The sequence below is a fragment of the Eubalaena glacialis genome, chromosome 3 (assembly GCF_028564815.1).
Source record: "Eubalaena glacialis isolate mEubGla1 chromosome 3, mEubGla1.1.hap2.+ XY, whole genome shotgun sequence".
NCBI lineage: Eukaryota > Metazoa > Chordata > Mammalia > Artiodactyla > Balaenidae > Eubalaena > Eubalaena glacialis.
Window position 1 is genome coordinate 90,557,971 of NC_083718.1, and position 12,703 is coordinate 90,570,673.

General features: G+C 41.2%; 1 protein-coding gene across 1 annotated transcript in view; it reads left to right on the forward strand.

Moving 5' to 3' along the window:
• The window catches only part of SPAG17 (sperm associated antigen 17), a 225,414-nt gene that overhangs the window by 197,664 nt on the left and 15,047 nt on the right, over positions 1-12,703 (forward strand). The window contains exons 43-44 of the mRNA XM_061186106.1: positions 3,908-4,039; positions 11,920-12,056. Coding sequence (XP_061042089.1) covers positions 3,908-4,039; positions 11,920-12,056 — 269 coding nt within the window. The remainder of the gene's footprint in view (positions 1-3,907; positions 4,040-11,919; positions 12,057-12,703) is intronic.

The following is a 12,703-nucleotide window of genomic DNA, read 5'->3' on the forward strand; positions in this document are numbered from 1 at the left end:
CAGACACCCCAAAACACACCACAGGACTCGGTCCTGCCCACCAGAAAGACAAGATCCAGCCTCATCCACCAGAACACAGGGACCAGTCCCCTCCACCAGGAAGCCTAAACAACCCACTGAACCAACCTTACCGACTGGGGGCAGACACCAAAAACAACAGGAACTATGAACCTGCAGCCTTCTAAAAGGAGACCCCAAACCCAGTAAGTTAAGCAAAATGAGAAGACACAGAAATATGCAGCATATGAAGGAGAAAGGTAAAAACCCACCAGACCAAACAAATGAAGAGGAAATAGGCAGTCTACCTGAAAAAGAATTCAGAATAATGATAGTAAAGATGATCCAAAATCTTGGAAATAGAATGGAGAAAATACAAGAAATGTTTAACAAGGACCTTGAAGAACTAAAGAGCAAACAAACAATGATGAACAACACAATAAATGAAATTAAAAATTCTCTAGAAGGAATCAATAGCAGAATAAGTGAGGCAGAAGAACGGGTAAGTGACCTGGAAGATAGAATAGTGGAAATAACTGCCGCAGAGCAGAATAAAGAAAAAAGAATGGAGGACAGTCTCAGAGACCTCTGGGACAACATTAAATGCACCAACATTCGAATTATAGGGCTCCCAGAAGAAGAAGAGAAGAAAAAGAAAGGGACTGAGAAAATATCTGAAGAGATTGTAGTTGAAAACTTCCCTAATATGGGAAAGGAAATAGTCAATCAAGTCCAGGAAGCACAGAGAGTCCCATACAGGATAAGTCCAAGGAGAAACACGCCAAGACACATGTTAATCAAATATCAAAAATTAAATATAAAGAAAAAATATTAAAAGCAGCAAGGGAAAAGCAACAAATAACATACAGGGGAATCCCCATAAGGATAACAGCTGATCTTTCAGCAAAAACTCTGCAAAGTAGAAGGGAGTGGCAGGACATATTTAAAGTGATGAAAAGGAAAAACCTACAACCAAGATTACTCTACGCAGCAAGGATCTCATTCAGATTCGATGGAGAAATTAAAACCTTTACAGACAAGCAAAAGCTAAGAGAATTCAGCACCACCAAACCAACTTTACAACAGATGCTAAAGGAACTTCTCTAGGCAGGAAACACAAGAGAGGGAAAAGACTTACAATAACAAACAATTAAGAAAATGGTAATAGGAACATACATATCGATAATTACCTCAAATGCAAATGGATTAAATGCTCTAACCAAAAGACACAGACTGGCTGAATGGATACAAAAAGAAGACCCGTATATATATGCTGTCTACAAGAGACCCGCTTCAGACCTAGGGACACATACAGACTGAAAGTGAGGGGATGGAAAAAGATATTCCATGCAAACGGAAATCAAAAGAAAGCTGGAGTAACAATTCTCATATCAGACAAAACAGACTTTAAAATAAAGACCATTACAAGAGACAAAGAAGGAAACTACATAATGATCAAGGGATCAATCCAAGGAGAAGATATAACAATTGTGAATATTTATGCACCCAACATAGGAGTACCTTAATTCATAAGACAAATGCTAACAGCCATAAAAGAGGAAATCGAGAGTACCACAATAATAGTAGGGGACTTTAACACCCCACTTTCACCAATGGACAGATCATCCAAAATGAAAATAAATAAGGAAACATAAACTTTAAATGAGACATTAGGCCAGATAGATTTAATTGATATTTATAGGACATTCCATCCAAAACCAACAGAACACACTTTCTTCTAAGATCAGGAACAAGACAAGGTTACCCACTCTCACCACCATTATTCAACATAGTTTTGGAAGTTTTAGCCACAGCAATCAGAGATAAAAAAGAAATAAAAGGAATCCAAATCAGAAAAGAAAAAGTAAAACTGTCACTATTTGCAGATGACATGATACTATACATAGAGAATCCTAAAGATGCTACCAGAAAACTACTAGAGCTAATCAATGAATTTGGTAAAGTAGCAGGATACAAAATTAATGCATAGAAATCTCTGGCATTCCTATACACTAACGATGGAAAATCTGAAAGAGAAATTAAGGAAACACTCCCATTTACCACTGCAACAAAAAGAATAAAATACCTAGGAATAAAGCTACCTAAGGAGACAAAAGACATGTATGCAGAAAACGATAAGACACTGATGAAATAAATTAAAGATGATACAAACAGATGGAGAGATATACCATGTTCTTGGATTGGAAGAATCAACATTGTGAAAATGACTATACTACCCAAAGCAATCTACAGATTCAATGCAATCCCTATCAAACTACCAATGGCATTTTTCACAGAAGTAGAACAAAAAGTTTCACAATTTGTATGGAAACACAAAAGACCCCGAATAGCCAATGCAATCTTGAGAAAGAAAAATGGAGCTGGAGGAATCAAGCTCCCAGACTTCAGACTATACTACAAAGCTACAGTAATCAAGACAGTATGGTACTGGCACAAAAACAAAAATATAGATCAATGGAACAGGATAGAAAGCCCAGAGATGTACCCACGGGGAGGGGGAAGTATAAGCTGGGACAAAGTAAGAGAGTACCATTGACATATATACACTACCAAATGTAAAATAGATAGCTAGTGGGAAGCAGCTGCATAGCACAGGGAGATCAGCTCAGTGCTTTGTGACCATCTAGAGGGTTGGGATAGGGAGGGTGGGAGGGAGACACAAGAGGGAGGGTTTATGGGGATATATGTATATGTATAGCTGATTCACTTTGTTATATAGCAGAAACTAACACAACAATGTAAAGCAATTATACTCCAATCAAGATGTTAAAAAAAAAATAAATGTCATTAAAAAAATTTTTTAAAGATGAGGTGATTGTTCTCTAATAAAAAAGACAAAAGACGCATAAAAACTACTTGTGATACATACATTTTGAATGCTGGATTGAGAAAAAAACAGCTATCGAAAATATTTGGATGAATTACATGAGTTTGATTTAGAGACTCTATATGAGAGGGCATTGTTGGATTACTGTAAGTTTTTTCGGGTTTGATGATGGTGTTGTGAACGTGTAGGGGAATGTCTTCATTTCAGGAGATGCATGTTGAAGAATTTAGGGATGAAATGAAATTTAGTGCTTCTCTTTAATAAACTGGGTGGTTAAAATGCCCAGATAGAGGGATTTTCTACTGTACAATACCACAAATTCAGCTGCCTGGAATGAGCATAGCCAACTACCACAGAGTTTGCAAAGCAGAGATTAAGGCTGGAACAATGACTTGTAGATGTGATGGGGCTAAATCAGGGATGAAGTCTGATGGTGCTTGTGCTGCGACCTGCACCCTGGGCAGACGACACTAACCAATCAAACCTACTCTCCCCTTGAAAGGGGGCGAGGCCACAGTTTTTTCAACACAGTCCTGCAGGCAGCCACCACGATTTAACCAGGGTTGGCGTACACACAAGTTGAAATGTGTTTGCATCCCCAGTCCTTGATATAGTTATTTAAAATTTGTTTCATATTGCACTGATTTCTTAGAGTGCATTTTAATAAAGAGCTACATGTTCATAGTAATAAATGGATTTAAGAGTGGAAACTTTTTTAAAAATATCACATTTTAGTTACTCTTGCCAAGTAAAAGTAGGCCAAATTACCTGGTCCCTGTTTCATAAGCCAACAAGGTAACAACTACTATGTGGTCATAAGGCCTGGAAAGAACCAGCTAGCTCCTTGGGAGTTTGAGTCTTACAGATACTGTCCTGTTTGTTAATGGCAAACATTTGTCATATAATGATAGTCCCAGCCTCTTAATGGCTTTCTTCCATTTAGTCTTTCTAAAGAGGGTGGGGGGAAAGGCCCCTTGTTCATTGTAATACAAACATTAGTAGTCATTGTATCATTGTCCAGAATATCACTTTAAAATATTTGTTCTGGGTTTTTTTTTTAAGATTCCCAGAAAAATAAAGTTTCAGAACAGGAATCCTCAGATACGCTTAGTCTTCCAAAATCGGAGAACTTTGTGGATACCAAGGAGTCTGCTAGCCAGAAACAAACTGAAAATTTAACAGTATCTATCAAAGGTATGGCAGTCCTTTGCTTCATCTCATTGTTTCTCAACACTGAACATCATGTCTTTTTGGAGTATGGGAGATGGCCCTGGGGGCTGAGGGCATGGTTGGCGGTTACAGAAAAAATTCTAGAGGGTCATGTACCCTGAACCTATGGGACTTCGTAAGGCTTCTTAGCACATCAAAGTATCTCAAAAAATATTTTGAGAATGACTACAAGTCCCACATTGAAGGAAACAGATGACAAAATTTTTTTTAAGATTTGTTATTTTATTTCTTCATTTTATTTTATTTTGATTCATTTATTATCTTGTTTTATCCCTCATGGTTCTAAGAGCTTGTGTGATTTACTGAAACTCAGGAACCTGGTAGCTTTGTTTGAGCAGCCAGTGATTTGTTAGTTGGACTTAGATTTACCTATTACTTCCTTGGTCTGCAGGTGCTAGAAGAGAAACGTAAGATGTAGTCTTTGTCTTGCACAGCACATCGTCTTATTGGGGTAGCAGAAACTGAAGTGTGGAATACTACAGAATAATATCTAGTTCCCGTGGAGTCATATTACACTGATTTCACAGCAGTTAATTCAACTAAATATGGGTGGTAAAAAAAGAAAGAAAGAAAGAAAAACAGAGTAATTTAAATTGTGTAGATACATTTGCACCCCTTGATTCCTGTGGGCATGTTCCATATTGAAAGTGAGCTGGGAATCTGCTGATGGGTCTTAGTTACCTCTTATAGAGGGAGCATCTTGCCACATTTATGGGTGAATTAGGGATTTACCTTGTACAAGTCTTTTGCCTTCCTGACTTTAATCTTATCTCTCTTATAAGGTTTATTCATTTAGGGGGTGATTTACTCAATGCCAGGCGTTGTTCTAGGCATGGAAATACAGCAATTAAGAAGCCAAAGACATATGCAGCTGAACATGCTATGGGCAAACCTAGACAATAAATAAGTAAACACATCAAATTCAGATTATGATAAATGGTGTCACATCATGTAACAGTATAATGTATGGAGAGTGTCTCGGGCAGAGAGACAGCACTCCATTAGGGGGTTTGGAGGCCCCTCTGTGAAGGGACATTTGAGCTGAGACAAGAGGGACAAGAAGGAGGCAGCCATTCAAAGACTGGGGGGGAAGGAATATTCCAGGTAGTGGGAACAGCAAATATGAAGGCCCTGAGGAGAGAAGAAACAGAAAATAAGGCATGGAGCTGGAAGAAAATGGGCATCAGAACAAGTAGAAGATGAGGTCAGAGAGAGGGACAGCAGTGAGATCCCGTGATGCTGCATAGGGAACTTTGAGTTTCATTCTAAGTGGAGTTGTAGTCAAACACCACTGGCAGGTTTTGAGCAGCAGGGTCGTTACCTGACTAATTTATATTTGAAAAAGATCCCTCTGGTAGTTGTGTGGCCAATAGCTCGTGGCTAGGGAAGGGAGAAGTGGAGAAGGTGGAAGCAGGGAGGAAACAACAGAAGATACGTGTGAGTGTGGACAGAGACCTGGACTAAGGAGCTCGAGGTGGAGATGGTGAGAAGCAAATTAATTGGAAATCTATCCTGGAGGTAGAGACAACAGGGCTTGCTGGTCGATTGGACATGAGGGTGAGAAATAAGAGGAATCAAGGGTGATTCCTAAGTTAACTAATGTGACCAGTTGTGAGGCTGAGAATTGGTAGTTGTACCAGGTTTCCAGATGGTGCTGATGTTGCTGATACAGGGTCATGCTTTGAGAACCAACCTAAGGCAAACTCTAGAATGTAAAAATCAGGCAGAGGAGGAACCAGGTAAGGCAGCTAAGAAGAAAAAGCCAGCAAGGTAGATGAAAAATAGGAGTGTGAAAATGAGTGTTTCGAGTATATTAAATGCTCCTCAAAAGTCGAGTAAGATAAAGAATAACCATGGAATTGGGCAATAGTGATCACTGGTGATCTAGACAAGAGCAGTTCCAGGGCACGGGGGAGACCAAAGCCAACTGAAGCCGCTTATGTATAGAATGGCTAAAGAGGAAGCAGTGGCAGCAGGAATACATAGATGTAACCAAGAGTTTTGCGGAAAAGAATAAAGTAGTGGGACTGCAGCTGGAGGGAGATGTGTGGCCAAGTGAGAGGTTTTTTGTAAAATTAGACATACTAGAGCATGTTGATTTGCAAATGATGATAATTCTGTAGGAAGAGAGAACTTATGATGCAGGAGAAGGGAGCCTGATTGCAGGATAGCAAAGTGTTAAAGAAGGTGAGAGAACATGACATTTGGGGCAGACCCTGAGTGGCAGATTTGACCTCGGATGTGAGTAGGGTCACCTCATCCACAGTGACAGGAGAGAGGAGAAAGAATACAGATACATGGTATTGGGGAGATGAGTGAGTGTGATGGCAAAGGAGTGAATATAACGATAAGAATATAAAATCCGTTCCAGAGAAACAGGAAAGCAAGACAAGAAAGGGTGACTGATTGTTTAAAGTGACAGTGTCCATTGATTAGAGGTCTCAAGAAGGTCAAATAATTGCTTGACAGATATGATAGAGTAATAAGCTAGAAGAATAGGAAGTAGTGATCTAGAGAGGGTAGCTTGAAACAGAGATTTGGAAAGTGGTAAAATTATTGGTGTTGCCAAGGGCAAAGATATGACCATGGGAGTTTCTGAGACGGAGAAGAGGAAGAGATGAAGAAACAGGGTGATGGAAAAATCAGAGCAGACAGGGTGTTGGATGGGTCATCCAGGGGGTGTCACCAAGAGCCATGAAGTGGAAGACCATCCAAGATGTCAAGATCTGCAATGAATCAAGGGAATGATTGAGAAGGTCAGTAAATGACAACTACTTGGAGATGTCTTAGGTAAAACAGTACGACGGCATGAGATTCAAAGGAATGGGAGTGTTTGAAGGAGGAAAAAAATTGTTTTGAAACAAGAGGGACACCTACAGCACCCCTACACGCTGAAATACTTGAGCTAATAAGAGACAATAATGTGATTCCACTATAAGTGGTAAATTAAATTTTGATATAAACAATGAAGTTTAAAGAAGTTCAGGGTAGGAAGAGATTAACACAAGCAGTGGGGAAAACTTTATGGGAGAGGTGGTCTTAAAGAATAAATACAATTGCGTAGATTTTAAAGTTTAAGATTGGATCACCTGAGACAACCCTCATTTCACTTGAGGAAACTGAAGCCTAGAGAAAGTCAAGCAACATCTAAAATCATACAGCAAATTTGGGACTGCACCAGAGCCAGAAAATGAGTTTTTGACTCTGAATTCTCTATAGTTTACTACACTACCCTCCAGATGTAGGGAAGAGAAAAGAGTATTTTATACAAAAAAAAAAAAAAAAAAAAAGAAAGAATTTGTTCAAAAGCCTGAGTAGAAATGAACTGGAAGCCATTGTAAGTAGATCAGAGTATTCTTATTTGGTAATAGTACAAGAAATGTTTGGGAAATAAAAGAGAGTCAGAGGAGGTTTGGATTTGGTGAAATAAAAATGAACTTGTCAGCATTCGCTATGATAACACTGCATAAATCCTATAGTGGCTAAACAACCAGTTTTGGGGGCTGTGAGCTGATTGTGCAGCCTGCTCCAGACTGCAGGCAGCACGCGCTGGAGTCGGCACCAGGCCCCTGAGATCTGTCTCTTCCCAGCCCCACATTCAATGACACCACGTTGAGAGCGTGAGTCAGCCACCGTGAGGAATCAGCAAATGCCACACACTTGCAAAGTGTACCAACCAGGGCGGTTTTTCTCCAGGGAGGCAGTTGTTAAGCTTTTCTTTAGCACACCCGCGGCCGCAGGCAGATCTCAGGTGTATTCCGCTCCCGTGCTGAAGGAACCCCACCCTCTGTGGCTGGCTGTCCTCAGGACACAGGGTCGGAGCTCAGGAGAGGTGGGTCAGGAGGATCGAGAGAGATGGATTGCGGGCTGCCGCTCTCAGCCTCTGCTCAGAACTGGCGCAGCCGCTTCCACGTACATTTATGGGTCAGAGCAAGTCCTAAGGCTGAGCTCAGAGTCAACGGGGCAGAGAAATACACTCCATCTACAGGGAAGCCATGCTCAGAGACGAAGTAAATAAAGCTATGCTCTGAGAGGAAGCAAAAAACCAAAACCAAAACCAAAACATTATTGTGCATAAATACCACAGTTGACCTCAGCATAGAAACAGGGAACCATTACTTGTTCTTCAGTTGTGTCGGATTCAGCCATAATTTCAGATGATTCCACTAGTTGGACCATCCCAGTTATTTAAAGATTATTTATTTATTTATTTTATTTTATTTTATTTTATTTTATTTATTTTGGCTGCATTGGGTCTTAGTTGCAGCACGCGCAATCTTTCCTTGTAGCACATGAGCTCTTCATTGTGGTGCCCGGGCTTCTCTCTAGTTGTGACGTGCAGGTTTTCTCTCTCTGGTTGTGGTGTGGAGGCTCCAGGGCGTGTGGGCTCTGTAGTTGTGGCAGGCAGGTTCCAGAGCGTGTGGGCTCTCTAGTTGAGGCTCGCGAGCTCAGTAGTTGAGGCGGGCGGGCTTAGTTGCCTCATGACATGTGGGATCTTAGTTCCCTGACCAGGTATCGAACCCGCTTCCCCTGCATTGTAAGGCAGATTCTTTACCACTGGACCACCAGGGAAGTCACCCAGTTGTTTAAGTATTAAAATACTTCTGTATCAGCTGGTGACCAGCTGCTGTTCCAAGCCCCTCAAGTACTCCCTCCTCCACCCCCCATCCCTAGGGAAGCCCTGGGTAGGCTTCAGTGGATAATAATCCGTCTATTATGGGAGACAGTACGGTATACAGCAGAGCTAAGGCTCTACCTGACTCCTTATATAATAGCTTATGACTTATATAATTATATAATGACATATATATATATAATATGACTTATATAATAACTTATGTAAGGCTCTACCTGACTCCTCATATAATAACTATGTTACAGTGGGCATGCTCTTTAACCCCTCTATATATTCCTGTTTCCTCTTCTGTAAAGGGGATATAATGGTATATACATTATAGGGTTGTGAGGGTTAAATTAGTTAGTATATGTAAAGTGCTTACAGCAGTGCCTGGCACATGAGAAACTCCATATCAGTATTTACTATTAATAATAATAGTATGAGAGATTATTTGGTACCCATTAGACTGGTAAAATGCATTCATATAAGACAGTAATATGCATATGCTAAGAATACAAACAAAAAGACACATCAAGCCATTAGAATGGTTGCCTATGTAGGCAGTAGTGACCAAAGAGAATAAATACATTAGAACACTGATCACTGAGCTCCATTCCCAGAGATTCTGATTCTGTTCTGGTCTGAAATACAGCTTATCTGGTATATGGCTAGGGAATCTCTATTTTACTGGAGTCAGCCCAGGGGATTATGAAGCACAGGTAAATTTGGGACACACTACGTAGTTGTCTAGGAAAAACTCACTACTCATATGGAACATTTCTGTGACCAGATATGCATGTTTTTTTCTCACACCAAGCAATTCTGCAACACCAGCTGAGTGTCCTACAATTCAATTCTGACACTAACCAGAGTTAGCACAGACTCTACAGGTTAAGGGCTCAGTCTCACAAGGCTGCCCACCACCCACTTCAGATGCCAGCCACAGGTGCAGGTTGTCACTTGTGCTTCTGACCAATCAGCTATAAACTGGGGTTCCCATGGCCTCCTATTATGGTTCCATAATTTACTAGAACAGTTCACAGAACTCATATATTATTATATAATAGGCGACATGATAAATGGCAGAGATGAATAGCCAGAGGAAGAGGTACACAGGGCAAGGCCTGGAAGGGTTTAGCACGGTAGCTTCTGTCCCTGTGCTGTTGTGGTGCACCACCCTCCCGGCCTGTGGATGTGCTCACCAACTTGGAAGCTCTCCGAACTCTGTGCTGTAGGGACTTTTGTGGAGACTTCATCATGTAGGCATGATTAACTCCATCTCCATGTCCCCTCTCCTTCCCAGAAGATGGGGGCGGGGGGGTGGGGCTGAAAGTTCCAAGCTTCTAATCATGGCTTGGTTTTCCTGATGACCAGCCCCCATCCTGAAGCTATCCAGGAGCCCACCAAGAGTCACTTCATTCAGGTCAAAAGACACACCTATCACCCAGGAATTTCCAAGGGATTTAGGAGCTCTGTGTCAGGAATCAGCGTCAAAGACCAAATATTTAAAGATACTCCTAACACTCTTATCACTTAGGAAATCACAAGGGATTTAAGAGTGCCGTGCCAGGAAGCAGGGGCAGAGACAAATACTCATTTTCTATTATCTTACACTATCAGGAGTGTGATCCTTGTGGAATCTGACACACCTGGGTATACGTCCCACCTTGCCACTTTTCAGTTTCCAGGACAAGTTTTTTTAACTTCAGTTTCCTCATCTGTAGAAAAGAGATACTACTGTTATATTAGTCAGGACTCTTCAATTTGAGAACTGAAACTCAAACCCATTGAACAACAACAAAAAAGCCAGTGGGTGGGGTGGTGTTTATTGATGCTCAAAAGCAAACCACAGAAAAGTGGCTATGGTGCTAGCCCAGGGATGACTGGATGCAGGCACTAAGGCTTTTCAGGGGAGTGTATGCATCTGATTGTCTGTCTCTCTGGGCATCCTCCCCGCCTCTGTGTTGTCACATCCTTACTTGTCCCTGTTTCAGGGGTCCCCAAACCCCTGTTAGGAACCGGGCCGCACAGCAGGTGAGTGGCAGGCAAGCGAGTGAAGCTTCATCTGCCGCTCCCCATCGCTCACATTACCGCCTGACCATCCCCCCACCCCCGCCACCGCCGTCCATGGAAAAACTGTCTTTCATAAAACCCATGCCTGGTGCCAAAACATTAGGGACTGCTGCCCTGTTTGGTTTTATCCTCTCCTACAAAGGACAAGCTATGTCCATGTGGCAGGGACATGATCAAAGAGGTCCAAGGTTCTGATTCTTCCAGACCCATAACCCAGCGGACAAGATGGGATCATCCTGGTCAGCTTCAGGAAATATCCAGGTGAAGGGCCTGTGTTGGCTTTGCATGGGTCGTGTACCATCCTGATGGCTGGGGCCAGGGATGTTGTGGCACTAGAAGTACGTGCGCTAGGAGTGGGTGTGGAGGTGGGCAATGGGGAGAATGCTCAGCATACAAAGATTACAGTTACCATTACCTTCAGCTCAGAGGACTTTATGAGAACTAAGTGAGATGTTATATGTAAAAACATGCATGTGGTGCTTGCCTGCAGACAGTGGACACTCAGATATTGGTTCCCTTCCCTTTCCTCTCTTGATGATTTAAATTCAAGAAAGGATGTTTAAATATGCTGATCTAAAACACAATTCTTATTAAACCTCCTGGATATTTGGAGAAATAAATAAAATTGCAGCTGTGTAGATTATCTACTTTTGCTCCCTCCTTCACCAAATTTAGTGATCTGGGGATTTAATTCCTTGGCTTAATTTATCTATGATTACTACACCACTTTTTCGAGCTATAAATTTACTAGTTGAAACAAAGAAATTCTTAAGATTTTTTTCCTCATTAGTTTTAAGAAATCTTTGAGAGTCAACATTTTATTGAACTGTACCTTGTTGATTTACAGGCAAGTCACTCGATTTCTTAGAATCTGATTTTTCTCATTTATTGAAAAAAAGGTGGTACTAATAGCATCTGCCATGCCCATCTCATAGGATTGTTGTGAAGACTAATTTTAGGTAAAATCTCTTTGTAAAATGCAAAGATAGAACACGAGAATTAATAAAAACCTTTATTCCTGTAAATAATCTCTTTAAGAAGGAAAGAAGAAAATTTCCCAAGTTGGTTCTATGTTCTTCTATGCTCTAGTATGATCTTGAATGTCTTTGGAAGCAATGTCCACGTGGTGTAATTTCAATGTTTTCTCTAACAGAACCAGAATGGTGTGTGCCTCTGAAAATTCCAACCCAGTCACTGCTGCAGGATGTGGCAGGACAAGCAAGAAAAGAGAAAGTGAGGCTACCTCACTATTTGCTGAGTTCCAAGCCCAAGTCTCAACCTCTCAAAAAGGTAAAACAGACATGGGAGGAAATTTCCCAGAGCTAGTTAGCATTTTATGTATTCCTGGTTGATTGAGGCTATTGATTTCCAGCCACTGTGTACTACTATTTAATATAAGAACCATCTCAACATGAATCCCTTCAGGTCACACAGAGATAAACCAGGGCAGTGCTTTGCTGGAGCCAGCTTATATACACTCATGAGAGAAACTTTATGAGCCAGCTGTTAAACCATCACTAGCTTGCAGTCAGCCATGCTGGGAGTTCTTATGCCATAGAAATCGGCAAATGCTACTGATAAAGGCTCTTTTCTGAGAGCCAGTTTACCAGCACACTGTTGGCTGAGGGGATCATTGGGCACCCTTCTCATGACTCTTAGGATAAAATCCAGATGACCTAGCATGACTCCAAGGCATGGCCCCATTTGCTTCTCTACCCTCACCTTGTCTCAAACTCACTACACTTCACCCATTGTGGACTTCTCTTAGTTCTTTAAAAGCACCAAGCTCCTTCCTCAGAGCCTCTAAGATTAAGATTCCATCTCAGTTCTGTTGTAAAGGTTTCCTTGAGCCCACCAATCAAGTTTTGGTAGTTATCCTTTAGAAATTTCATGGCACACTGTGTTCATTACATCAGAGAAGGTATTGCAATGTATAT